This window comes from Lampris incognitus, chromosome 3 (assembly GCF_029633865.1).
Source record: "Lampris incognitus isolate fLamInc1 chromosome 3, fLamInc1.hap2, whole genome shotgun sequence".
In the NCBI taxonomy this organism is placed as follows: Eukaryota; Metazoa; Chordata; class Actinopteri; order Lampriformes; family Lampridae; genus Lampris; species Lampris incognitus.
In genome coordinates this window covers 105074927-105101356 of record NC_079213.1, presented here as the reverse complement: position 1 = coordinate 105101356, position 26430 = coordinate 105074927, and the positions used below count along the sequence as shown (strand labels likewise).

At 44.2% G+C, this 26430-nt stretch overlaps 1 protein-coding gene across 6 annotated transcripts in view; it reads right to left on the bottom strand.

Moving 5' to 3' along the window:
- The window catches only part of tbl1xr1a (TBL1X/Y related 1a), a 97419-nt gene that overhangs the window by 9856 nt on the left and 61133 nt on the right, over positions 1–26430 (bottom strand). For 3 of the 6 annotated variants that reach the window (XM_056275969.1, XM_056275970.1, XM_056275971.1), the window contains exons 11-16: positions 19439–19560; positions 18653–18727; positions 17963–18090; positions 13837–14002; positions 13139–13240; positions 7484–12940 (exon numbers count right to left, since the gene is read on the bottom strand). In XM_056275969.1, coding sequence (XP_056131944.1) covers positions 12914–12940; positions 13139–13240; positions 13837–14002; positions 17963–18090; positions 18653–18727; positions 19439–19560 — 620 coding nt within the window. In that variant the 3' untranslated portion in view covers positions 7484–12913. Of the gene's footprint in view, positions 1–4033; positions 4199–7483; positions 12941–13138; positions 13241–13836; positions 14003–17962; positions 18091–18652; positions 18728–19438; positions 19561–26430 lie in introns of those variants that run through there. The other 3 variants (XR_008809978.1, XR_008809976.1, XR_008809977.1) reach the window with 3 other exon arrangements.

The following is a 26430-nucleotide window of genomic DNA, read 5'->3' as shown; positions in this document are numbered from 1 at the left end:
CTTGTTGAATCTATGCCACGAAGGATTAAGGCAGTTCTGAAAGCAAAAGGGGGTCCAACCCAGTACTAGCAAGGTGTACCTAATAAAGTGGCCAGTGAGTGTATATATATATATATATATATATTCTTTATATATTGTGTTTAAAATAAAGACAAGCTTTTTCTACACCTTATTGTTTTAAAAAAAAATCATTCACATTATATGACAGAAGAGCGATAAAAAGGAGACCTTTTGGTGTTAAAGGCGACGCAATGAAAAATGTGGGTGCACCTAAATTTTGTGCTGGTGCACCTAAAAAAAAAGGTTAGGCGCACCAGTGCAGCCAATGCAAAAAGTTAGTGTAGAGCCCTGGTCTAGTAGCTTAAAAGCTAACACAGCATCGGGCAGCGACATGTTATATCTCTTCATCCGGTTATATCGCTGCTCAAGCTCAATGACATAGTCCGCCATGGACAAGGCACTGTCTTTTGTAATACTGTCAGAACGAGAGTACGCCTCGTATGCGCGGTCTTTTTCCTCTCCAAGAAACACTCCATCCAATTTCGCCAATAAAGTTGTCATACCATCGTTCTTGTCCAAATCTTCCACAGGTATTTCCAATGCCGTTTCTCTCGCTCGCCCGCCAAGTCCCAAAGCAACCGCGAGAGAGAGCCTGCTTCTTCTTCCTGCTTCTTCTTCCCGCTTCTTCTTCCCGCTTCTTCTTGTCAAGTTCTCTAAGTCGCATCCATATGTTGACTTCATTCTTCCAACATTCATACGGCCTAGCCTCGTCAAATTTCGGCGGAATTTTATAACTTGCAGCCATCTTCAAACCGTCCTCTGCTACCAATGTTAAACTAGAATAAACACGACCTTTATTATCTTTTGAGAAACTTTATTTCTCTCTACGCACCGGCCATCACGCCAGCCAGCTGCACTCACAACAAGTAAAAACGTTTCCCCTCCAAGACCGACCGGTCCACCGCGCATGCGTCCCCAGTATCCACAAAAGCCATGCTGTGAACATTTACCGTATTGAACATAATATGGTGAGAATACATGTTAACACATATGCACTTAACAGAGTGGCATAGCGTGCTTTTGCTAAGGGGATACGGAGGGTCATTAGCCTCTCACTTAGTCCAGTGGGTGTTTCAGTGAGGCTGGGTAGAATGCTGTTTTGAATGCCAGTCCAACACCATGCTGATGTTGTCTGCCAAGAGGATAGCCTCTCCAGAAAAAGGTGTACCCTCCTCCTCCTCCTCTCAGAGAGCCTTCACCCAGGCACCTGGTTTCACTGACAGCAGTGATGTCCACGTTGTAGCATCTCAGTTCCTCATCAATCGGCGTGGTCCTTCGATGTGGTCTGTTACCATCATTATCAAGGAGAGTCCAAACATTCCATGTAGCCAATTTGAATGGGATAGTTTTCTTGTTTTTACCGCAGGATGGAATTCTGGTAGGTGCGGTAACCTACTGAGGAGGTTGGTTGAGTGGACAATTTTTAGGCCACCTTATCTGGGCTCTTCCTCTATTTGGGTGAGCAGTGTGGTCCCTAAATATGGCTGCATAGTCACATGGGGGTCTGCTGAAAGCAGCTGGCACTCAATCCCAGCTGCTAGCGACCATATACCTCGTGCTGCTTCTGTGCAGGGCTCTGACTAAGAGCTCCTAGGCCAATTCTACCCTACTCCCATCACCAGACACTCCAACGTCACCGGACTTCAACTGGATATAAGGCCGGATATTGTACACCATGGTCAGAGGTGGAGACCTATGCAAGGCGGTGTTTAGAGTGTCACAAGGGGTGCGCAGTCCTCAGTAGCACTGCCTTTTCCATGACAGGTTGGTCCTGGTGGCAAGGGCTTATACCTACGACGACCAGTCATCCATCATGACTGCAAGAGGCTGCCAGAAACTCCAGACTGTCGAAGAACCAGCTAATGTGTGCCGCCAAACACACTGCTTTTCTCTCGGGGTGTGCTCCCCTAGCCTTTGTCTCAATAGACTTCCCACAAGGCAGCGGGGCAGTGGTTGGCCATGAACAGCCTGTGGGGACCACTGCAGCTCTGAGATCCCCTAGCAAGTTTGCCTGAGGCTGCAAGGTGCCCAGTTATCGTGTGTGGCCACAAGGACGCCTGGCAGGAGTCTTCGCAAAGGAGAGGCTATGTACTGGCGGGAAAAGGCTTACGCACTTGGCTGCTTCCTTGTTCACCACAAGGGCTAGCCAAAGGCTGCAGGCGAGAGGTTAGAAAAACAGGCGGTACCAAGCATGCATCTTTCCTCTTAACTACTGCACTGCTGCATCACATCACCCTGTGCAAAACACACACAGCAGCCTAGAGCCCACAGGGGGTTAATTAAATTATACAAACATGGATTAAGGATTAAATGTAACACTCTGTCTGGATATGATAAAATAAAATGTTAATTCTGTTCTTCATTTGTTTTGTTTTTTCTCTTAAAAAATAACAACAAAAGGAACTGATGAGTACCGTTAAAGTACCGGATCGATATCAGTAAAAGTGGTAGGACTATTAAAATCTTAACGATACCCATCCCTAACAAGAGAATAATATGTGACCATGTGACACAATAATGTCTGATAGTCACGACACAAGACCAGGTCTCTGATGTGAAAGAAAGTTTGTCTCTGTGCTTTTGCTGTTAAGTCATATGAATAAAATTATTAAGCAAGAAATTTTTATTTAGGTATGCACTATCTATATAGTTTTACATATGTCTTATAAGTCCATCTCTATTATTTATGCAATTTTAAGAATGGTCCTTGAAAGGACCAAAGCCTGCAGCTGCTGACATGGTTAATTTCCCAATGAGCCATTTAGAAAATACATTACAGACCTGAAGGGAACTGTGTCTGACAATACTATACTGTGTTGGTTTGGACTTAACCTCAGCGTTTTCCGTTTTGACCTCAATTAAGATTCAGGAACATCCTGAATCTTAAGAGTTATTGCCATAGTTCCCGGTTTCCAGCACAATGAATTTTCCTTCTTTGATGCGAATCCCTTAAAAAAACTTGTTTTCAGTCTGACATTCTTTTCACAGAAACATTATTTTCTCACCATACCCCTCCTTTGACACTTCAGGACATGATTTTTTTCATTATTATAATTAGCTTTTATAAAAAGTCTGTCATCCAAGTTCGACATTCAAAAAGCTTTAATTTCTGAAGTGAGAAATATTACATGAGACTGTTGCGAGTATTAGCATACACGGCAGGCTTGGTGAAGTATACACTACATTGCCAAAAAAAAAAATGTGGACATCCAAACATCACATCCATATGTGCTTGTTGAACGTTTTGTCCCAAAACCATGGACATTAATATGGAGTTGTTCCTCCCCTTTGCTGCTATAACAGCCTGCACTCTTCTGGGAACACTTTTCACTAGATTTTGGAACGTGGCCGCGGGAATTCGCTCCCATTCAGCCACAGGAGCATTAGTGAGAACTGATGTTGGGGAAAGAGTGGCATTCCAAGTCATCACAAAGGTGTTGGATGGGGTTGAGGTCAGGGCTCTGTGCAGACAAGTCAAGTTCTTCCACACCAAACTAAGCAAACCGTGCCTTTATGGAACACACTTTGTCCACGGGGGCATTGTCATGCTTAAACAGGAAAGGGCCTTCCCCAAACTGTTGACACAAAGTTGGAAGCACACAGTGCTCTAGAATGTCATTGTATGCTGTAGCATTAAGATTTCCCTTCACTGGAGCTAAGGGGCCTAGCCCAGAATGAAAAACAGCCCCAGACCAGACAGAACTCCACCAAACTTTATTGTTGGCACTATGCATTCGGGCAGGTAACTTTCTTCTGGCATCCGCCAAATCCAGATTGGTCCATCAGACTGCCAGATAGTGAAGCATGATTCATCACTCCAGGGAATGTTTCTGCTGCTCCAGAGTCCAATGGTGGTGTGCTCCACACAATTCCATTACACATGGTGATCTTAGGTTTGTGTGGCTGTTCAGCTATAGAAACCCATTTCGTGAAGCGCTTGACGAACAGTTCTTGTGCCGACGTTGCTTCCAGAGGCAGTTTGTAAGTCGGTAGTGAGTGTTTTTTAACGCACTATGCGGTCCTCTTCTGTGAGCTTGTGTACCGCTTCACAGCTAAGCTGTTGTTGCTCCAAGACGTTTCCACTTCACAGTAACAGACGTAGAGCTGACCGGGGCAGATCTAGCAGGGCGGTGGCATCCTATGACAAATGTCGTGGAAATTTACCTGTGAACTTTCAGGACTCAGACTCAGAAATAATTACCCAAAACACTGGTGGCAGATGGTAAAAGACAATTATTATACCATACGGAGAATACACAAGCAGACCACCTCATGGGCCCTCCTCCCTGTGTTCTCAAATGCACAAAGGAGTTATTTTGCATATATACCTTTCTCAGGCAAAGAAACATCTACTCATTGGTCAACTTTGGCCAACCAATGAATATACGTTTCCTCTGCGTTATACCATAGGTTGGTTAAACATCTGGTCATCTCCAGTTAAGGGGGGGCACATAGGCACTGTGAGTTAAGAAGAACATAAACCGACTCGGAGCCCTTCAGAGAGCTCCCTTTATGATTTATCTCATGACAGCTCCTGGTGATACCAACAAAGAGCCAAATAAGGTATAGGGAAAGACATTCCTTACTCCTTCCCCTCTGGGGTGTTCAGGCAGTCTCCTTTTAAGCAGATTTGACCAAAATGGAAACACAGGCATAGAGAGACAAATATACAATGATAATTCCTAATACTTCATGCCAATTTTACTTTCACACAGAGACACATTGAAAGTCACCGAGTCACTCAGTACGACCCATTCTACTGCCAATGTTTGTCTAGAGAGACTCTATGGCTGTGTGCTTGATCTGATGCATCTGCCAGAGCAGTGGATGTGGCTGAAACAGCCAAATCCAGTCATTGGAAGAGGTGTCCACATACTTTTGGCCGTATAGTCTACCTTTTAGTTGCTTGATTTTACTGACTTTTACAATAGTGTACTTGAATCAATACTCTGCACTTTAAATTGGAATGGACTGGTCTTTATTTGTAGAGTCAGCTCGGGTATTCAGCTCAGACTAAACTGAACTGAACTGGACTCTGATCGACAGTGTTCTGCAGACTGACGACTAAAGGCAGATATGTTGCCAGAGCTGCTGAGTCCTCCACCAGTAAACCAGGAAAGCGTTCAAACCTAAAAAAAAAGACAGCATTAGCTTCAACACATCGTTCAGTCATTGACCGGCTTTAGGAAACATCTGCAGCCTCTGCTATTTGAAACAAAGAACTTGTTGTAAGAATAAGAAACACTGGGCCTCATTCATCAATCGTTCATACGTACAAATGTGTTCTTACAAACCCAGGGAAGTTTTTAGCCCCAAAGAATGCCTCAGAGACCAGGGTAGAACCTAGGTAACCCCTGAATAATTGGCTAACACTGATGTCTTTGTAAGCCTAGGTGATTGCTCGTTACAAGAGATGGATAATACAAGTTATGGGGGAGGAATAACAAATAACCATCATGCTTTGTACTGAATGTCAAGACAGTCTTGAGGGCTAAAAAATTCCATGGGTGTGTAAGAACAAATTTGTACGTACGAACGATTGATGAATGGGGCCCATTGCTCATATGTATAGGACTTCAGCAAAAGCCTCTGTGGAGATTGGGAAATTGAAGCATAACACTTCACCAGCTAAAAATCAGAAACCAGTAATTGTTTTAAGGTGTTCGACAAACTGTTTAACATGTTACGAAGGTCAGATGTGTTTGTCCAGTCCGAGAGACACCGACACAACTCACCTGTACAGTGAATGTCAACTAGTACCTCGGTAATGACAGTAAGGTCATGTTTATTTATTTGTCTATCTATCAATTTGTTTATTTTATTTATTTATTTTTCTCCCCAACTGTACTTGGCCAATTACCCCACTCTTCCAAGCCTTCCCAGTCGCTGCTCGACTCCCTCTGCCGATCGGGGGAGGGCTGCAGACTACCACACACCTCCTCCGATACATGTGGAGTTGCCAACTGCTTCTTTTCACCTGACAGTGAGGAGTTTCACCAGGGGGACGTAGCGCGTGGAAGGATATCACGCTGTTCCCCCCCAGTTCCCCTTCTCACCGAACAGGCCCCCTGACCAACCAGAGGAGGCGCTAGTGCAGTGACCAGGACACACACCCACATCTGGCTACCCACCCGTAGGCAGGCACAGCCAATTGTGTCTGTAGGGACACCCGACCAAGCCGGAGGTAACACGGGGATTTGAACCGGTGATCCCCATGTTGGTAGGCAATGGAATAGACCACTACGCCACCCGGACACCCAGTAAGGTCGTTTTTAATCGCTTATTCAAATTTGACCATTACAAGAAAGCTATGAATGAAATGAGCTTGTTAATTTATTTTGCCTGTAAATCCACCCTCACTGTGGTGCCCTTCTTTTGACTGTCTCTTCTGTACAACAAATGAGCACAACATTTAGCCAAGGAACACAGTGGAAGTCAAGACTCATACGCTGTTAGCACTGATATATATATATATATATATATATATCTCACTCATACAGGATAAAGTCAAGTCCACAGCTTCCCATTCTTGAACCAAAGCCACTTTACAGCTCTGTGTTGCTTTTGGGGAGGTTTTAAATTCTTGAAATTCACCATTTGAATTTGTATTTTTTTCACCCCATCTGCAGCAATCTGGCTAAATGATGTGTGCAATTCTCCAGTTTTATTACGTGAGAGACCACAACAGCTTCTGGGCTTCATAAAAGATGCAACTCGTCTCACAGTGAGTTTGAAAAAAGCACATGCTGCTTTTATAACAGCTCCAGACCTTAAAGCGGACTCGGTTTTTTTTTAAAAGGACAACTTGACACTTGTATTTCTACTCTTTCTATTCATTTGGCCTTTTAAAAGGACAACTTGACACTTGTATTTCTACTCTTTCTATTCATTTGGCGCCTGTGAGAAGAATGAGAGGATGTTTCCATCCTCTCATTCTTTAGCACTGCGGAGTCGCTGCCTGTAACTGTGCAATATAGTATAACCAGCATGTTGCCTTATCCGTCATCTATTTTAGCTTGCATGAAGCCACCAAATCTGTCAGTTTCAGTTAGGGGAAAAAAACCAATCCTGATAAACGTTCTGGAGAGAAGCTGAAAAATAAAACAAGTGCCAACGGGGGGGAAAAAAAGGGTGCAAAGCTTAAATTTAAAAAGTCTACCTATACTTTAAGTGGACCTCCGGACTGCCACATAAAGCACCAACACGAGACCCACAGTGAGAGGTCTTGCAATGTTTTGCTGGTGTATTTAAGTCAGACGTTGTTATTCTGTTTTACTGAGATCAATAAATAGCTAAAATCACAGATTTCCTGTGGATGACTGTCATTGACACCGCAGTTGACAATTGTTACTCAAGGTGTTGGTGACACCTTTAACTCGCCCCCCCCCCACACACACAAAAGAAAAAGACACGTTCTTAATATCAAAATATATTTTATTCTGGACTTTTTTTTTTCACTGATCTGATTGAAATGACAACAGATCGATGTTGTGATGCAAGAGTATCTTGCAAAAAGAAAAGAAATTAAAACGAAAAACAGGCTCTGACCCCGTCGGAGATGTTGCTGGGCTGACACGATGCTTTGAGTCGAGGGGACACAGATTAAGGTTGACTCGGTAATCTTGTATTGTTCTATCACCAGCAGCTTTGGCCTTTTAAACAGCTTTTAACTCTTTGTGTCACAGATCTGATGCTTTTTAGGGCTCACTTCATACAGGAAGGTATCTCTAACAGCCACGAAGGCCTCACATCTGTTGCCCACTAGGAGCTAAAAACAGGATATTTCTCTTCGCTGTGTGCATGCAGTGTCTGAAGAAGATCTCGGCTAATGTCTCCTAAAACTGTCGACTCAAGTGCTTTTGATTCAGGGATGGTGCCCGGGCAACTTAACAAAAGCTATGAAAAATGAACAGCGATTATGAGGGACGGGAGCGGAAACATCTGGAAATTCATAGTTGAATACAGGTGTCATGGGCCTTAAAACGTCCTGAAAAAGACATGAGAAGGAACTTCCCTACACACCGTCTAGGCTCGCTGGGAAAGTTAGTTTAACGTAATCTTTAGAGAGGTGTTCTCTTCGAATTCAGTGTTGAGTCATTAGCGAGCCCAGACCCTGTGTGAAGGGAAGCATTCGTGGCAATTTGCTTCAAACACACCTGAGGACCGGTGATGACTTTACCACAACACAGCCGAGTACGTCCAGTCTAAGATTACAGAGTCAATCTTTACTCTGCACTGAAGCATCAGAGAAACAATCAGTCAACGTAAAGAACATGCTGTAAATTATCAAAGCCAATGAATCGTCATCAGTTGACAGTTTTTCTTTTTTTCCTTTTTAATCTTAGAAGAAATTACAAAAAAGTTGAACTTTTAAATCTTTCTTTAAAAGAGTATAAAATGTCCGGTCATTAGGGAACATCGTAATAAAATATGAGCAGAATTCAGGTGGTGAGCAGGACCAAGGATGAACTGGAGAGACCGTGTGGACATTCTCCGTTTTTGTCTGCTTTTCTTCATCAGGACCTTGTCACAAAGAATGGTCTGGCAGGCCTGTTAACATCCCCTCTTGGTGGGTGTTGCCAGTCAGTAGAGCTGTAGGCAAGTAATTAGCTCTAAGTGTTATGATTTATTGGTTTCAATTAAGACTTCAAGTAATGCTCGACCAACCGATTTTTCAGCCAAGGTATTTTCATGCCGCTGTGTGACAAGTGCCTGGTATTGGAAAATATCAACAAAATTCAAAATGTCAAGGTATTGTGTTAATGTTGGATCTGCTCCGGAGCTGTTTGATTAACAATCACCCATCATAAGTCAACACAACAAATACAATCTTGGTGCCAAGATTCTCTTCAGCTGCGTTTCCACGGGACTTGTGGATATCTGATGTTCATGCTTTCTGAACGCAGTTCTTTTGACCTTGTGGCACCTGTTGAAATGGGGAGAATCTGACGTGTCTCGCTCGGGCCTGTTTTAAGGCGGCCTTTCCAGAAACATCATAATCATCAGCTCACTGACAAGGAAACGAACAGTTTCCATGCACAGTCGGCCCGACGGCCAGCCCACATGGAAAGCGGTTTTGGCGTCCATCACTTGGGCGTCTCTCGGAACAGATGCGCTTCCAATTCTATTACATGTATCAACCCACACTGACTCCGTGAGCGCGCCCCGCCCCCGTGCCCCGCGCGCGTGCGTTTTTTTTACGCTTCGAGTCCGTTTTTGACGCGTTTAGTGAAGCTTAATCTCCAAAGACGGCTGTTTCAATTACACAAATCTCCTATTTTCAGCCATTTTGTGAACCTATGGACACGATCATCTGTGATGTCCCTCCGCTTCACCGCACACTTTCGGGCTTTTCACCAAGTAGGAATGGGAAGTAAGATAAGTGAAACAATACATTATTTTTTTGGTTTTCCTCCGATATGGGCGAATCAGCGGCGCGAAAACCGCATGTATCCCCCTATCAAGCAAGACGGTTGCCTGGTTCCAGGCCTTTGGATCCGCCCACGCCACCGAGGTGACTGATTCCGGTCTGGCGTCGTGACGTGGAGTGAAGTCAATCAGCGCCACGGGTCGTAGGACCGACCGTATTCACGCTTTTGTCAATTTGCGACTCCTCAACGCCGACCATGTAGTCGAAAACATTTTGACACAGAGCTTCCCAGACTAGACACCGGGTCTATGTGGGCGAATTACCCCGACATCTTGGGAACGGTCACTTAATGGCCTCAGCGTGTCTTCTAAATATGGTAGCGAATTCAGGGGGACAACGCAACCACAGGAACTGCCGCGGCCGGGACGCGAACCCGCATCGCCCGCACCGCAGGAGGCATCGCTAACCGCTAGATAAAGGGTCAGACCCAGCGGCCAGCGGCCAGCGTGTCTTCTTATCCGTGCACGTTACACTAGTATTATTACCTCGCTCTGCTCCACCTTTGAAAGCCCGGCAAGTCCAGCATGTTGGCATGGCTACGCATCAGCGTCGACTATAAATGCCGCTGTAGTCAGGCGGACATGTTGGTGTCCAGTCATTGGTTAGGGGGGAGTCGAACCCGCCCCCCCCCCCCACGGAAATCAGAGGCAACGTCAAGCGGTACACATGCACGCAATTAATACTGACGAATATTCGCCTCCCGCTCACTTCCATTTATGCAAGCAACGAGCTTCCGGTGGCGAAGGAAAGTCGCATCGTCGCTTCGCGCGGAATTCAACTTTGACCGCCGAATCCTCAGCCGCGACCAACAGCAAAGAAGGGTGTGTGGTTGACCCCGCTTGTCTGTAGTTTTGTTGGTGAGCCGGGAAGGGGGGGGGGGGGGGACTGGTTATTGCTGCGTCTAACCAGCCTGTATTGTACGACATTGCCCATGAAAACTACAGACTGCCTCGCAACAGCGACGCCGCCTGGCTGGCAGTGAGACATGCGCTGAGCGTAAATAAATGGAACATGTACTAACAGCATCAATTCATATTTCACGGTATTTGTTAGCGATCTTAACTTGGCTAAGCAAGTAACTTGTACACCAGTGTTCTTCCTCCATATTTGTCCATGACACTATGATAACATGTACAAGTGAGACAATTAAGTGAAAACATTTATTTATCTTTCTCCGGACTTCAGTGTACAATTTCCCGCCGCAAAACCACTCAAAACGGACTTCAAACCAGCAAACGGATTTCCGGGTGCGTCACATCCTGCACTGGCCACATTCAGCACGAGAGGATACGAATTTCGCCCCGGCATTTGCCTGCATTCGTGCGTGCGTGACCGAGGTGACAGTTCTATCTGATATCGGGCAAGCAAGATGGACGATGTGCGTCTGTGGAGGTAGAGAAATATCCTGTGCTTTATGACTCCAGAAATCCCTTGGAATACAAACAAGTGTGTATATTTAACAGTTATATAGCAAGAATAAACAAAACTTTACTCATTTTCTACGACGCTTTCAATGCTAGCGGTTTGTACTTCCCAGAACAGTCGTCAACATCCGGTTGGGTAGGCGTTTACGGAAGACGGAGTCAGCGTGGATTGGATGACAGAACCCTACGCACCGCTCACGTCTCGCCTAGAAGTGCTAATGGCTTACACTGATGCCACCTGACACCAAACCGTCCAGCAAAATTCAAGATGGCTTTGCCTTGGGGTTTTTTTTTAGGGTAAAAGAAAAATGACATTAGCACAATACCTAGAATGGATCTTAAAATGGAAGTGTTAATAAATTCTTCCGATAAGATGAGCCGTTGATGTTTAACCAGTTACTGCTAGGTTTGACGGCCTGAACAGCAGACAGATGTGCATGTAAAACCGAGAGACGTCACACTGGATCAAAACCCAACAGGCCTGAACTAACCGTTTCTTTTGCGTTTGCTCCAATTTACAGTCCGATCCCAGACAAAGCACTTCAGCTTGGCAACTTAACCGATCCGTGCTCTCCCATAAACCTATATGGAACTAAAAAGTACATTTTAAACACGAGTTGTCGTGTGGCTGAGTGGTTCCCTAGAACTTCTACCAGCCTCCTGTACCCACTGACCATCAAATGGTGCCTCTGCTGCTTAGCTAGCAATGCTGTTCAGCTAGCCAGTCATGCATGCCGGCATGTCTGAGTTTAAACCAAAACATAACAAGGCATTAACCAATTACAGTTGTTCAATTTGTACCGAAACTTGGCCAATTAGTCAAGTGTTTAGTGGCTAGACTCGTTTGTGATTTAACTAAATGTTCTCTTTACCCAAACCACAGAGCAGTCCCGTTCAGTCACAAAAAAGGGGAGTTTCATCCATGAGTCAATTCGCTCCTTGGTCATATGCCCTTTTGCCAATCAAGACAGAGGACTGCTACAGCAGCCCTGCCTGTCCAGAGAGGGGAACTGTTGGTGAAAATAAAAACTTATAGATCCATCACTGAGTGTACAACGGAAGCATTCTTTTAGAGAATGTTTTTTAAAGCCTCTAGATGTACAATGCATAATCTGTCTCATGTGCCCTGGTGGGTTTACCAGGAAAACCCATCGCATGTCCCCTGGAGAAGATAACACATCAACTACTGCATTTAGATGTTAACCTTACAACCCAGAACAGCTGTTCAAACAACTATTGAAAAATATGGGAAAAAAAATAAAAAAAAACTTCTATAAGGGTTGCCACATTGGTTCAAAACAACAATGAGGATACTATCAAGTTTGTGAGAAATGTTTGCTGTGTGCATGTGTGTGTACTTGAGTGTGTGCACAGGTGAGTATGTATACTTCTCCACGTAATGCAAGTCTTATCAGACCCAAGCCAGCCCCACCCCCGACCTAAGATTAAAAAATATAAAAACACGGAAATAATAAATCTGAAATTTAAAAAACAAACTAACTGCTGTCCTGTTGCATGGTGGAGAAGTTGATATGTCTGCACATTGAGATCCAACTACTAACAAAGATCATTTTTTTTCAATGTTTTTTTGTTTTGTTGATGACGATGATGAGCATGGTGTAAAGATCAAAAAAGCAAAATAGCTTCCAAAATTTGGTACATATACGGATCTGTATTTTTTTTGTCTTTTTATAGTTTTCTTTTTTGACTGCGTCATTCCTACGTCTCTGTTAGAGTCTCTGCACAGATCAAGAAAGAAGGGCGCTTCCATCCTTACATCTATCCATCTGCTTGTCTGTCGATCCATCCATTTATCCATCCATCACTGTCTGGACCTGCTGTGTCGGGTGCTTGCTTCCTGTTCCTGTTCCCTGCTTTCTGCTTCCTGTCTGTCGGTGGGCGGGGCCATGGTTGTGAGCAGTACACGGGGCAGGCAGGGACAGTCATTTGGCTATGTACACATTCATGGTCGGTCCATGGCTTCCAACAAGCAGCAGCACTATTTCCGAAGGTCTAATACACACACCTGGGACAAATAAGAAGCAGTTAAGTCACTACATCACAAGAAAAAAAGAAAATTTTCCAATTTTGACCTTAAGAATTACAAATTATTCATGTAACACTGACTTTACTTTGGTAAAGGGAAGGAGTGGGATGTGTGCAGCTCTCAATTCTATATACAGAAATAAGTGAGTCAACCAAAAACAGCCCTGTGTCTACTTACAGATCCATCTGACGCACTGGCTCCCACTTTGTCACCTGCTGCATTCCAGCACACCTCAAAGATTCCCCCCGTCCCCCTGTAACTGTGGACTAGTGCACCCGTCTAGAGAATGAGAGGGAGAAAGAAGAGGGGAATAAGTGGGAATAAATGGTCAGAATATCAGTTTGAGTGAATGTGCTGCTGTACTGGATTTGTCTTGTATTGCCACATGTTCCTTTCATCTGAGAATTTTGGTGAAATTGGTTTATTTCTCACTTGGCTGCAGTGAAGATATAAAACGCTATGCACTGAACAATTTTCCTAGGAATGTTCTACGCAACAGTCGCCATTAAAATGAACAACTACTAAAGCACTCGTGGTTTGTGGATTAGCTATGTCTTAGATACAGAAGCAATGGAAATTATCAAAAATGATAATTGTTAGCAAATAAATCCTCAGGAGTGTAAAATTGAAAGTTTCCATACCAAATTACCAGGGTATCTATTAAATCCACCCTCCTGTTGAAGAAGGATCAGTTCCGGGATTTGAAATGTGTCCTTTGCTCTGTTATTTTAACTTTCGTAGAGACTTCATGTTCATAAATGTTTACCAAGAAGTCCATGGTCATGGAAGAATCATGTACTAATTTTAATTTGGTATGATTTTGTCCCTTAAACTCATATGCAAATGTCCTCTTGCTGTCTCTCTTTATCTCCTACCTGCGTGTTCCAGATGTGGACACACTTGTCGAAGGAGCCGCTGGCCAGGTGCCTCCCATCTGGGCTGAAAGCCACACTGTAGACTGGCTCCTGGTGCTTGGTCAGTGTGTGGATACAGATACCCCGCTCCACGTCCCATAGACGAACCGTGGAGTCAAACGATGCACTGTGGAAAATAGGAAAGTATATTGGAGAGCTCTGATCTTGAACATAGGAGATTGCAGTCGTTTGGTAAGTGATTTAAAACTTGCCTTGAGTTTTGATTCGGATTTAGGTCGTTATCAGGCTTTCTTGTGCTGAGTACTTGCTAGTTTCACTCTCTGAACTTCAATAGCTGGGTCAGCAGATGTGGGTCGCGCCCTCTATTGCTTCCTTTGTTGTGAAAATCAGACGGGGGCGGGATTTTCACCAACAGTTTATAAGATACTGAACTAAACCCAGCAGAACAAGCTCTGATCTTGAACGTAGGAGATTGCAGTCGTTTGGTAAGTGATTTAAAACTTGCTTTGATTCGGATTTAGGTCGTTATCAGGCTTTCTTGGGCCGAGTACTTGCTAGTTTCACTCTCTGAGCGTCAATAGCTGGATCAGCAGATGCGAGTCGCACCCTCTACTGCTTCCTTTTTTGTGAAAATCAGATGGGGGCGGGTTCAGCTGTGGTACTTGTGCTTCCTGGTATTTAAACACACAGGTGCGCTGTAGCGTCAGCCCCCATTGTGTAAAGACACTGACTGGCAATTCCCTTTTCTACTATTCTCTCTCCTTGCCTGCCTCACCCACCATGTGCTACAAAGACATCCCCGTCATTCATGGTATCAATAAATCGCATCTGCCACAGACAGGAAAGCCTCCTCTGGGGTGTCTGGGTAGCGTTGTGGTCTATTCTGTTCCCTACCAACATGGGGATCGCCAGTTTGAATCCCCGTGTTACCTCCGGGTGGGAAGCCAGATATGGGTATGTGTCCTGATTGTTCGGGGCGCCTGTTCAGGGGGGAGATGGAACTGAGGGGAATAGCATGATCTTCCCACGTCCCCCTGGTGAAACTCCTCGCTATCAGGTGGAAGGCGGCTGGTGACTCCACGTGTATCGGAAGAGGCATGTGGTAGTCTGCAGCGACTGGGACGGCTTGGAAGAATGGGGAAAATCCAAAAAAAGAAAGGAAAGCCTCCTCTATTCACTCCTTCACTTTTGGCTTATGGAATTGCCAATCGGCTGTAAACAAAACAGAATTTATCCAAGCACTTGCTAAGTACTAGCCCTGACCAAAACAGGGATACGCCCAGAAAACACTGTCACACTGGCTGCACTGCACTCTCTGTTGACTCTGCTTGTCATGGGAACATGAATATCCTTACTGACTTCATGTCTCTTCTTTGACTTCAGACAGGTCCCCACCCCTCCCACACACAAAGCGGAGAATGCTCTTGATCTGATCTTGACTCGGAACTGCTCCACAGCAAATCTGACTGTCACCCCCTACATCTGTCAGACCACTTCTTTATTCAATTTACGGCCTCCTTACTGGAACATCCTCACATTCCTCCACAAAGGGTCTCCTTCCACCAAAACTTCCGGTCCCTTACACTGACCCAACTCTCCAATGAGGTCTTGGCTTCCATGCCTTCTCATAATGAATTCTCTTCACTCCCTGTCAACGAGGCTACAGACACACTGTTCCTCACTAGCCTCCTCTCTTTAACAATCTCTGCCCTCTAGCATCCAAACCTGCTCGTAATGCCCCCCCCCCACTAGTCCATGGCTCACTGAGGTCATCAGGGAGCAAAGGGCGGGGCTCAGAGTGGCAGAGAGAAAATTGCATAAAACCAGAGTCCACTGACCTCAGTGACTATCAGCGTCTCCTAGCATCATTCTCCTCCAGCTTAAAAACAGCAAAGACCACTTACCATCAGAACAAGATCTGTAGTGCCACCGATGCTCGAAAAATGTTTTTTGCTTTTAACTCACTCCTCAATACACCTCCGACCTCCATTCTGCTCACTCCTGACATGTTTGCCTCGTACTTTACTGATAAGGTTTCTGCCATCAGTAACCAGTTCTCTGAGCCTGACCAACTCCATCTGCCACTGCCAGCTAACAGTGCCTCACCCACCTCATTCTCTCTGCTGGACTCCCGTCCCACTACCTGTTTGCTGGACCCGATACTATCCAACCTCCTACAGACCATCAACTCCTCGCTTACAACGGGTGTGTGCCTATAAGCAAGCTTGGGTCACCCCACTGCTCAAAAAACCAACACTCAACCCAGCCCAGGTTGAAAACTACAGACCGGTTTCACTCCTACCCTTTCTTTCAAAAATACTTGAGCGTATAGTCTTTAACCAAGTCTCTGAATTCCTTTCTGAGAACAATCTGTATGATCCAAATCAGTCTGGCTTTATGCGGGGTCACTACTGAGACTGCACTCCTGTCAGTAATAGAACCAATGCATTTGGCTAGAGCTGCTGGTCAGTCCTCAGCTGCCTTTGACATGGTTAACCACCAAATCCTCTCCACACTCACTGAGCTTGGTATCTCAGGATCTTCCCTCTGCTGGTTCAAGTCCTACCTCTTGGGGAGATCTTTTAGAGTATCTTGGAGGGGCGAAGTGTCCAAACCGCATGGCTTATCCACAGGGGTACCTCAAGGGTCAGTGCTCGGTCCCCTCCTCTTCTCATTATATGCCTCCTCACTTGGTGCAATCATCTGCTCCCATGGTTTCTCACACCACTGCTATGCTGACGATACCCAGCTCTTCCTATCATTCCCGCCACATGACCTCACAGTCTCGGCACGGATGAAAGAACGCCACCTTCAGCTTAACCTATCTAAGACTGAGCTCCATGTCATCCCAGCCAGTCCATCCATACAACAACAGATCAATATCCAGCTCGGATCAACCCAACTCGTGCCCACAAAGTCTGCCCGAACCCTGGGTGTCATGATTGATAACCAACTAACCTTTAAGGTTCACGTGGCCTAGATTGCGCCGATTTGCCCCATACAGCATTAGGAAAATTAGACCCTACCTGTCTGAGCATGCAGCACAACTCCTTCTGCAACTCCTTACTGGCAGGTCTCCCTGCCTGCACTTTCAAGGATCTGGTCTTCAACCAACCCAAAACAGCACATGTCACTCTGCCGTTCATATCCCTCCATTGGCTCCCAGTTGCTGCCTGCATCAAATTCAAAACCTTAATGCTTACTTACAAAACAGCAACTAAAACGGCTCCCGCCTACCTGAACTCCCTCATTCAGGTCTACACTCAGTCCCACTCGCTACGCTCTGCCAATGAAAGGCGCCTGGCACTTCCGCCACAACTGGGCCCTAAGTCACTAGTCAAACTCATTTCTTCTGTAGTTCCCTGGTGGTGGAACGAGTTACCAAACTCCATTTGATCCACTGAGTCCCTCTCCATCTTTAAGAAAAGGCTAAAGACCCAGCTCTTTCTCGAACACCTCCACACCTGATGGTATTATAAGGTAGAAGAAAAAAAAAATCACTTCTATACGCCTTTGCCTTTGTGCACTGCCTGTTGACACCTATGTCGTATTGGACTTGAACCTAGTTTTTTTTACATTTACTTACGTTGCCGCCTCCTGACTAGATCCTTGCTTGTGTGCAAGGCTCAGCGTTTTTGGTTTTTATTTTTCAAAGCCATCCAGCATGCCGAATTTCACCACAAGAGGACACTGTTACATAACCTTACATGAAGGAACAACTTTTGGATCCGTGGAAACATAAAATCCGGCTGAAAATCAGTTTAAACCGATCTACTCCTTTTAGAAAAGCTGGGTATTTTTCGGTGAAAATCGAAAACGCTGAGCCTTGCTTGTGCTGTATTAACTCTCAGATGTATGTCGCTTGGGCTAAAAGCGTCTGCTAAATGAAATTGTAAATTGGAGAGGTGGGGGGATTAGTAGGATAAGGATGCAGATGTATGTAGGAGATAGGGAGTTTTTGATAATGCTCTGCCTCCAAAATGTCAGACTTCAAACTTTTCGATTAATTTGACATTTGGTGTGAATTGGGATCACTTTTATATACAGTGATCCAGTTAGCATAGCATTGCGTACAACTTCAGTGAAGTGGTTTGTTCTTGCTGTACATAAACATATTCACACACACCTGGCTAGCATGAGGTTAGCGCTAGGGTTGTTGGTTCCTGGGCCAGTGGGGCTCCACTTGATGGTGTAGATCTCCTTACTATGGGCCTGCAGGTCATGGACACATGAATCCTGTTTCATACTCCAGATCTGAAAACAAAAAGACAACCAAAGTTTAATGAAACCCTGCGTTTCTAACAACTTACTGTAATTTAACAGGAAACTGGAACATGTATTACTGTGATACAAAGGACTAGTTGTTAGTATATAACATTAATGAGAGAGTGGGGTTGAAAAACATTTCTTTGGTAAAAATAAGATTTTAGTTCAGTCATGAGGAATTTGATAATCTGGAATACACATCCATTTTATTCATTCTACCAACTTGCACTGCACCAAACTGTCAAAATTGCTGGAGAATTCACACCAAGAGCCCAGAAATAGTTTCTGAGCTTTAGATTTAGCCTGAAAAATTTAATGGAGTTATATGTCAATCTGTATTATTTGGTTTCAAATTTGATATATTTCCATACAAAAAAAAAACTTGCATTTGGAAATTTCCCTTTAAACAGCCTAAAAAATACATCTGAAACCTAGCTGTCAGATATTGCCACAAGTTGTTCATTATACCAAGGGCAACATGCTAGTACTCTGTTTCAAGGGAGGGCTGGCTGGGAAGGCTGTACAGCAGTAAACTGTCAATGGAGATTACCTTCAGTGTCATGTCGTCTGAACAGGAGGCTAGCAGGTTCCCGGTGGGGTCCCATTTGATTGCATTTACTTCATTCTGGGGGGAGAGAGAGAGAGATGACGTGTGCATTTACTCACAAAAACAGACAGAATTTGTGCATGGACACAATCACACATATCACTGGGCTACATAAAATGCGACTCATCACAGACATAGCCTGCACCTAACCACACACATTTCACACATTTGTTATGCTTGTGAAAATCTACTCATGACTTACCTACTTTGTAAAGCCCCAAACTTAACTCTCACCATTTTGTGCTTAAAGCTGCTACGATGAGATATTCATTGTCTATTTATCAGCTACATTTAATTTTGATACCTCCATGTAGCCGACACAAATGAGACCATCAGTGAAAAGATTAGATATTGCTATAATGATTCCAAATGCTTGTCTCCCGGTCAGATCCCCCATGAAATTTGATGAAACAATTTACGCCACACAGACAAGGCCACAATTGGAGACAGCTCATCGCTGTATATCTTAAAAACAGCTGTTCTGGCAAAACATGACCACGTCTCACTCTTCTCTTCAAAACAAAACCACCAGCTATAACCGGATAAATGCAGATCAGAAACATTACCGCTTTTGTCCACAGGGGCACGCAAAGCCAACAGAAATCTAAACTCCTTTGTCTTTACACCAACCGCACCTCAAACTTACCAGTCTTTCTTTCCCCAAATAAACCTGGAGCAGCCAACAAGATAGTACTAACTGATCATGCCCAAATGCATATAAATACTTACTGTGTGTCCCTGGAATGTCTTGATGGGTCTGTCCTGTCCCAGTTTACAGACATGGATACACATGTCTGTACTGCAGGAGGCAAATGTGTTGTTGCTCTGCCAATCCACATCTAGGGCTGGAGCTGAGAAAGACAGAGCCCAAGGATTATTAGCTAGAATTAAAGATACATGATCTGATAATCACTTGAACAGTTAATCAGTAACTCTGCCTTAAATATCTGCTTCCTGACGAGAAGCGTGAGGTGCTAAGTATATTTTGGTTTTCTGAAATCAATATGACTTGTAGGAGTTGCTGAGAGGTACTGTCTGAGGCAAAGTTAACAAATCAATAGTGTTAAACTACTGGTTGCAAAACCAGTCGCCTTGGCTATCTACGAGAAAAAAATGGTGACTTAAATGTTCACTCTGTCAGAACTTATTCGGCAAAGGTGTTTCCATATCCCATTTAGCACATTAACTCTTTTTCGAAAAAGGCAAAACCACCTCATGCAAGCGTAAAAACTTTTTTGCGAAACTGCAGTTTTTTCAAATTTTGTTGTTTCCATAAACTTTTTCTAAAACGATACTTCAAAGAATACATTATGGAAACACAGCTATTGTAGCTTTTCTGTGGGACTTCCAAATCCCGATTTCAGCTATGACACTAATGAAAACACAAATGATAACCATGTATACAACTCCTTTCCAGCACAGTGCAGCATGCAGTGTCCTCATTACTGCTCCAGCACAATTATGGGGAACGGTATAGAATGGTGGGAGAGGGAGGATCACAGAGTGAAGCACACCGCGATGCTCGTGCATGCAGCTTGTTGTTTGGTAATTGATAAAACAATGGAGAGTAAAACAGTCAGCTGGGTTGTACGCAACTGAGGAATCTTCTGAGGTAGGGGACTTATCCCCCTCCTGATTCACCATCTTCAATAAAATATGGAGGAGAAAAGATGATCCCATCCCTTATCAATGCAAGCCACTAGTGCAGCCGGCTCCAGTGGCAGGGACAGCTGCTGCTTTCGGTGATGAGGTAACACAGAAGAGTGAATGGGAGATGTGACAGAGTGGTAATGTTGCATAAGCAGGACAAGCAGTGTGGGCTTTAGAGAACATGGGGGGAGGGGGGGGACTTAAGTCTCTGACTCTTATCACCAAAATGTCATAATGCAATGAGATTTTAATCAAACACTAGTTGGTGACATGAAGATGAGCTTTTCACCAAAAATCGACCACATTATGCATCTTGGAGGATATTATACAACATCTGAAATCCTCCTGCTGCTGCTTTGATAACAGGCTTTTTCAAAAATGTTTCTAATTGCATGGCCTCAGATCTTCTACAAATTGTCAACACATCTCTTCTCTAAAATTTCTTCCCACAGGCTCTAAAAACTGCAGTCATGAAGCCACTCTTAAAAAAGAATAATCTAGACACTTCCCTTATGAACAATTATAGATCCATATCAAACTTTCCGTTTAAGTAAAATAATTTAAAAAGCCATTTTCCAGCAGCTGAACAACTGCTTGGCACTAAACAACAGTTTCCATGTCTTCCAGTTAGGATTTCGACTACACCACAGCACTGAGACTGCTCTTGTTAAAGTCTTTAATGACAGCCGCTTAAACACAGACAGTGGCAGAATCTCAGTTCTGGTATTATTGGACCGCAGTGTTACAATTGACACAGTCGACCACAACATATTACTAGACCGACTGGAAAACTGGGTGGGATTTTCCTGCACAGCAATAAACTAGTTTGAATCCTACTTAAAGGACAGGGACTACTTTGATAGGTAATAACTAGTGCTATCAAAATTTACGTGTTAATTTTTGCGATTGATTTGAAATATTAAACTCATTAAAAAAAATTAATGCAGCTGCATTTTGTTTACCGATATATCGGGGGACCAGCTAACACACGACCATTTGGTCACTGCGACATTACCTTCTGGCGACGTTCGTGTAATGTTGCAGCATCGTTTTTAAGCAAATGTTGCCATTTGGTCCCATGGATAATGTCATGACATTGTACCTTGGTCGGTTGCATACGTTATTTTTGGTACTGTGAATAACATTGTTGTGGGCACTCCCTCTGCTTGTCGGTGCATGGAGAGCCGTCTTTTCCCCCTATCTGCTCCTCGCCGGACTGTTACAGTGCATAACCTTTGTCTCCACTTTCTCACAGCAGTAGGCTTTATTTGTTCCCAGCCCTCATTGAGAATATTGGATATTCTGCTATGCTGTGCCATTGGGGCGCAAATGTGGTTCTGTAATGCGCCATTATGAACACGTAATGAATGTCGTGAATTCACTATGCTTTAAATTCAACTGGCACTTGAACCTGGGACACTTTTGTTGTTAATTGTCATTTATTTTATATTAGAACTTTTAAACTTCCGACTAGCCCCTGGTCAAACTTTTTTACCGTTTTTCACTGAACTGGTAAGTTTGTCTGAGCTTGTAGTTGGAGGAGCAGTAGCTAGCTCTGTATGGGCTTTGCCGGAGCTGACGATGGGGGGAACCAAGCCGAAGCACTCGTTAAACTGCAACAGCAGGGATTTTGAACTGTGCTCCTGTCAAGCCACCTGGCGAATGTCTGCTCTCTGGCCAAAAAGATAGGCGAACTGCTGCTCCTCGAGAGAACAAACAAAGACTTTTCCAGATCTGCCACCCTGTGCCTAATTGAAACGTTGGTGAGCACATTCTGGACAGCTCACTCCATCTGCAACTTTTCCAACTCCTCTGAGTGGACTGTGAAACTGAGCTAACAGGGAAAAAATGGGAAAGCGGAATCTGCTATATAAACAAAGGTTGGTGTACAGATGTCACAGAGTAGACGAAAGCATGAAGCCCTCACTTCGAGACCATTTTCACTAACTGTCAACTATTTTATTCACTGCGGGTGTTTTCATCATTTATTCAGGCTGGTGTCTATATTCCACCCCAGGCCTGTGTTAGTGAGGCATTACAGCACCTGGCTGTACAGATAATAAACATCCATCCATTATCCAATAAAGCACAAATATTCAGACTCCCTTATTATTATCCTTTGGGATTTTAACAGAGCAAACCTCAGCCACTAACTGCCAAAATACAAATAGTTAAGTGTCCCACTAGGGACAAAAACACACTGGATCATTGCTACACAATATTAAAGGATGCTCATCAATCACTGTCCCCCATGCAGCCTTTGGGCTCTCTGATCACTGTCTAGTTCGTCTTCTCCCAACCTACAGGCAGAAACTAAAATCTGGAAAGCCTGTGGTTAAAACTGTGAGGAGATGGACCAGCAAGTCAAAACTGGAGCTTCAGGCCTGCATCTACAGATCTGGATGAACTTACTGAGACTGTGGCATCTTACATCAGCTTTTGTGAGGACATGTGTGTCCCCACCAGAAGTTCCACACCTTCAATAACAAGTTCGCAGCAAAGCTCAGGCAGCTTCATCAGGCCAAGGAAGAGGTGTAAAGGAGTGGAGATAGGATCCTGTACAATCAAGCCAGAAACACCCTGACAAAGGACCTAAGTGTAGACAAAAGGGGCTACACTGAAAATCTGAAAAACAGGTTTTCAGTTAACGATCCTGCATCTGTGTGGAGAGGTCTGAAGGACATCAACAACTACAGGAGACCATCCCCCCACATTGCAGAGCACCATCAAGTGGCTGATGACCTCAACGTGTTTCACTGCAGGTATGATAAACAACCTCTCACACCCCTTACCCTCTCTGGCCACATCACACAACCAACTGCACCTCCTGCCAGCTCCTCACACCTCCCCACTAACCCCCCACCTGCACTCAGAGACATAAGATCAGGAAGGCACCAGGCCCAGATGGCATGTCTCCCTCCTGCCTGAAAGTCTGTGCTGACCAGCTGGCCCCCATCTTTACACTGATCTTCAACAGATCACTGGAGCTTTGTGAAGTCCCCTCCTGCTTCAAAAGCACCACTATCATCCCGGTCCCCAAGAAACCCTATATCTCAGGATTAAATGACTACAGGCCCATCGCCCTGACGTCTGTGGTCATGAAATCCTTTGAAATGAGAGACTGGTGTTGGTCCACCTGAAGGACATATGCAAGGGTCCTGTTTGTGGACTTCAGCTCAGCGTTCAACATCATCGTTCCAGACATCCTCTACTCCAAACTCACCCAGCTCACTGTACCAGCCTCCACCTGTCAGTGGATCAAAAACTTCCTGACAGGCAGGTGAGCCTGAAGAGAATCCAGCACCCGGACAATCAGCACTGGTGCCCACCAGGGATGTGTACTCACTCCTCTGCTCTTCTCCCTCTACAAAACTGACTGCATCTCAGGAGACCCGTCTGTTAAGCTCCTGAGGTTTGTAGATGACGGTCTCATCTGGGACAGTGACGAGTATGCACACAGACAGGAGTTTGAACAGCTGGCCCTCTGGTGCAGTCATAACAACCTGGAGCTGAATACATTTAGAACTGTGAAGATGAAAGTGGACTTCAGGAGGAGCCCCTCACCATACTCAGTAGCACTGTATCTGCAGTGGAAACCTTCGGGTTTCAGCACAGACACAATCATCAAAAAGGCCAAGCAGAGAATGTACTTTCTCTGTCAGCTCAGACAATAATCCAGTCTGTTCTCTGCATATCCATCACTGTCTGGTTTGGATCGACCACCAAACAGGGCAGGAACAAACTACAATGGACAGTCAGGACTGCAGAGAAAATCACTGGTGCAAAAATCAATTGTGCAGACGCATCACACCCTGGTCACAACCTGTTCCAACTCATCCCCTCTGGTAGGCATTAAAAACACGAGAACAACCAGACACAAGAAGAATTTCTTTCCGCAGGCCATACAGTGTCAGAAACAATCCCTATGCAATATACATAATCCTGTAGTTTAAACAGTTTTAACATATTGTCAAAAATAAATGTTAGCAAGCTGCATATGCTGTATATATGCATATTCTTTGATGTCCACCTACTTTGTGTATATAAAGTAACCTGTTAACATATTTATTCCAGCAGCTTTGCACTCTGCACCAGTCTTCCTGTTATGTCTTTTTTTTTTAATAATATACTTTTTATATACATCTGTATCTGTATCTACTACTATTTTCCGCTGCTCCCATTAGGGGTCGCCACAGCGGATCATCCGTTTCCATTTTTCCTGTCTTCTGCATCTTCCTCTGTCACACCAGCAACCTGCATGTCCTCCCTCACCACATCCATAAACCCCCTCTTTGGTCTTCCTCTTTTCCTGTTCCCTGGCAGCTCTATATTCAGCATCCTTCTCCCAATATACCCAGCATCTCTTTTCCACACATGTCCAAGCTATCCAACCTAAGCTGTCCTTCTAATATAATCCTTCCTAATCCTGTCCTTCATCACTCCCAATGAAAATCTTAGCATCTTCAACGCCGCCACCTCCTGTCTTTTCATCAGTGCCACTGTCTCCAAACCATATAACATAGCTGGTCTCACAACCATCTTGTAAACCTTCCCTTTAACTCTTGCTGGTACCCTTCTGTCGCAAATCACCCCTGACACTCTTCTCCACCCTGCCTGCACTCTCTTCTTCACCTCTCTTCTGCACTCCCCAATTACTTTGGACAGTTAAACCCAAGTATTTAAACTCATCCACCTTTATCACCTCTACTCCTTGCATCCTCGCCATTCTGCTGTCCTCCCTCTCATTCACGTATAGGTATTCCGTCTTGCTCCTACTGACTTTCATTCCTCTTCTCTCCAGTGCATACCTCCACCTCTCCAGGCTCTCCTCAACCTGTATACTACAGATCACAATGTCATCCGCAAACATCATAGTCCACAAAGACTCCTGCCTGAGCTCATCCGTCAACTTGTCCATCACCATTGCAAACAAGGAAGGGCTCAGAGCCAGTCCTTGATATAATCCCACCTCCACCTTGAACCCATCTGTCATTCCAACCGTACACCTCAACATTGTCACACTTCCCTCATACATATCCTGCACCACTCCTACATACTTCTCTGCAACTCCCAACTTCCTCATACAATACCACACCTCCTCTCTCGGCACCCTGTCATATGCTTTCTCAAAATCCACAAAGACACAGTGTAACTCCTTCTGGCTTTATACTTCTCAATCAACATTCTCAAAGCCAACATGTAGTGTTCTTGCGTGGCATGAAACCATACTGCTGCTTGCTGATCGTCACCTCTCCTCTTAACCTAGCTTCTATACATTTATATATACATCTATATCTGTATGTAGTTAAATGTTTCTGTTTACCTTGTTGTCTTTGTAGCTGTATGTCTATTCTGTGTAAATACATGGAGAACAATGGAGGAACCTGAGTCAAATTCCCTGTATGTGTAGGCCTACACAGACTTGGCCAAATAAACTGATTCTGATTTGTGTTGATTCTGTGATTTTACATTTAAATATCCATTATTACAAGCTTCACTCTTAAGAAGAAAAAAAGCCATTAATTGCAGCAAATTATGTGATTAATTAGTTAATCTTTTTTAATTGATCAATAGCCTTAGTAATTACAAATCTGAGCAGACAAAATGACCTGTGGAGTTTCCCAAGGCTCCATTCTGGTGCTTCTTCTGTTCAACATCTATATCTCCCAGTAGTCCAAATTGTGGAAAACAACAAAATATGTTACCATAATCCCATACAAGCACTGAGTAAGTGCATTAAACAAATCAATGATTGGATGATCTTTGGAGCAAGGAAGAACAACTAAAATTCAACGCTCAGCTATAATCGGTGATGTTAAAAACCACAAACCAAGCCAGAAATCTGTGTATTCGTGGACTCATCTGAATTTCAATAGCCACATTGAGATAATTACAATGACAGCCTACTATCGCGTGAAGTCTATGCCAAGAATTTAAGGATTTATGTCTCAGCCGGATTTAGAAAAACTTGTCCATGCATTTATCTTCAGTCGACTCGACTAATGTGTAATGGTGTCTTTATAGGTCTCTAAAAAAATCAAACAGCTGCAGCTGATTCAGAATGCTGCTGC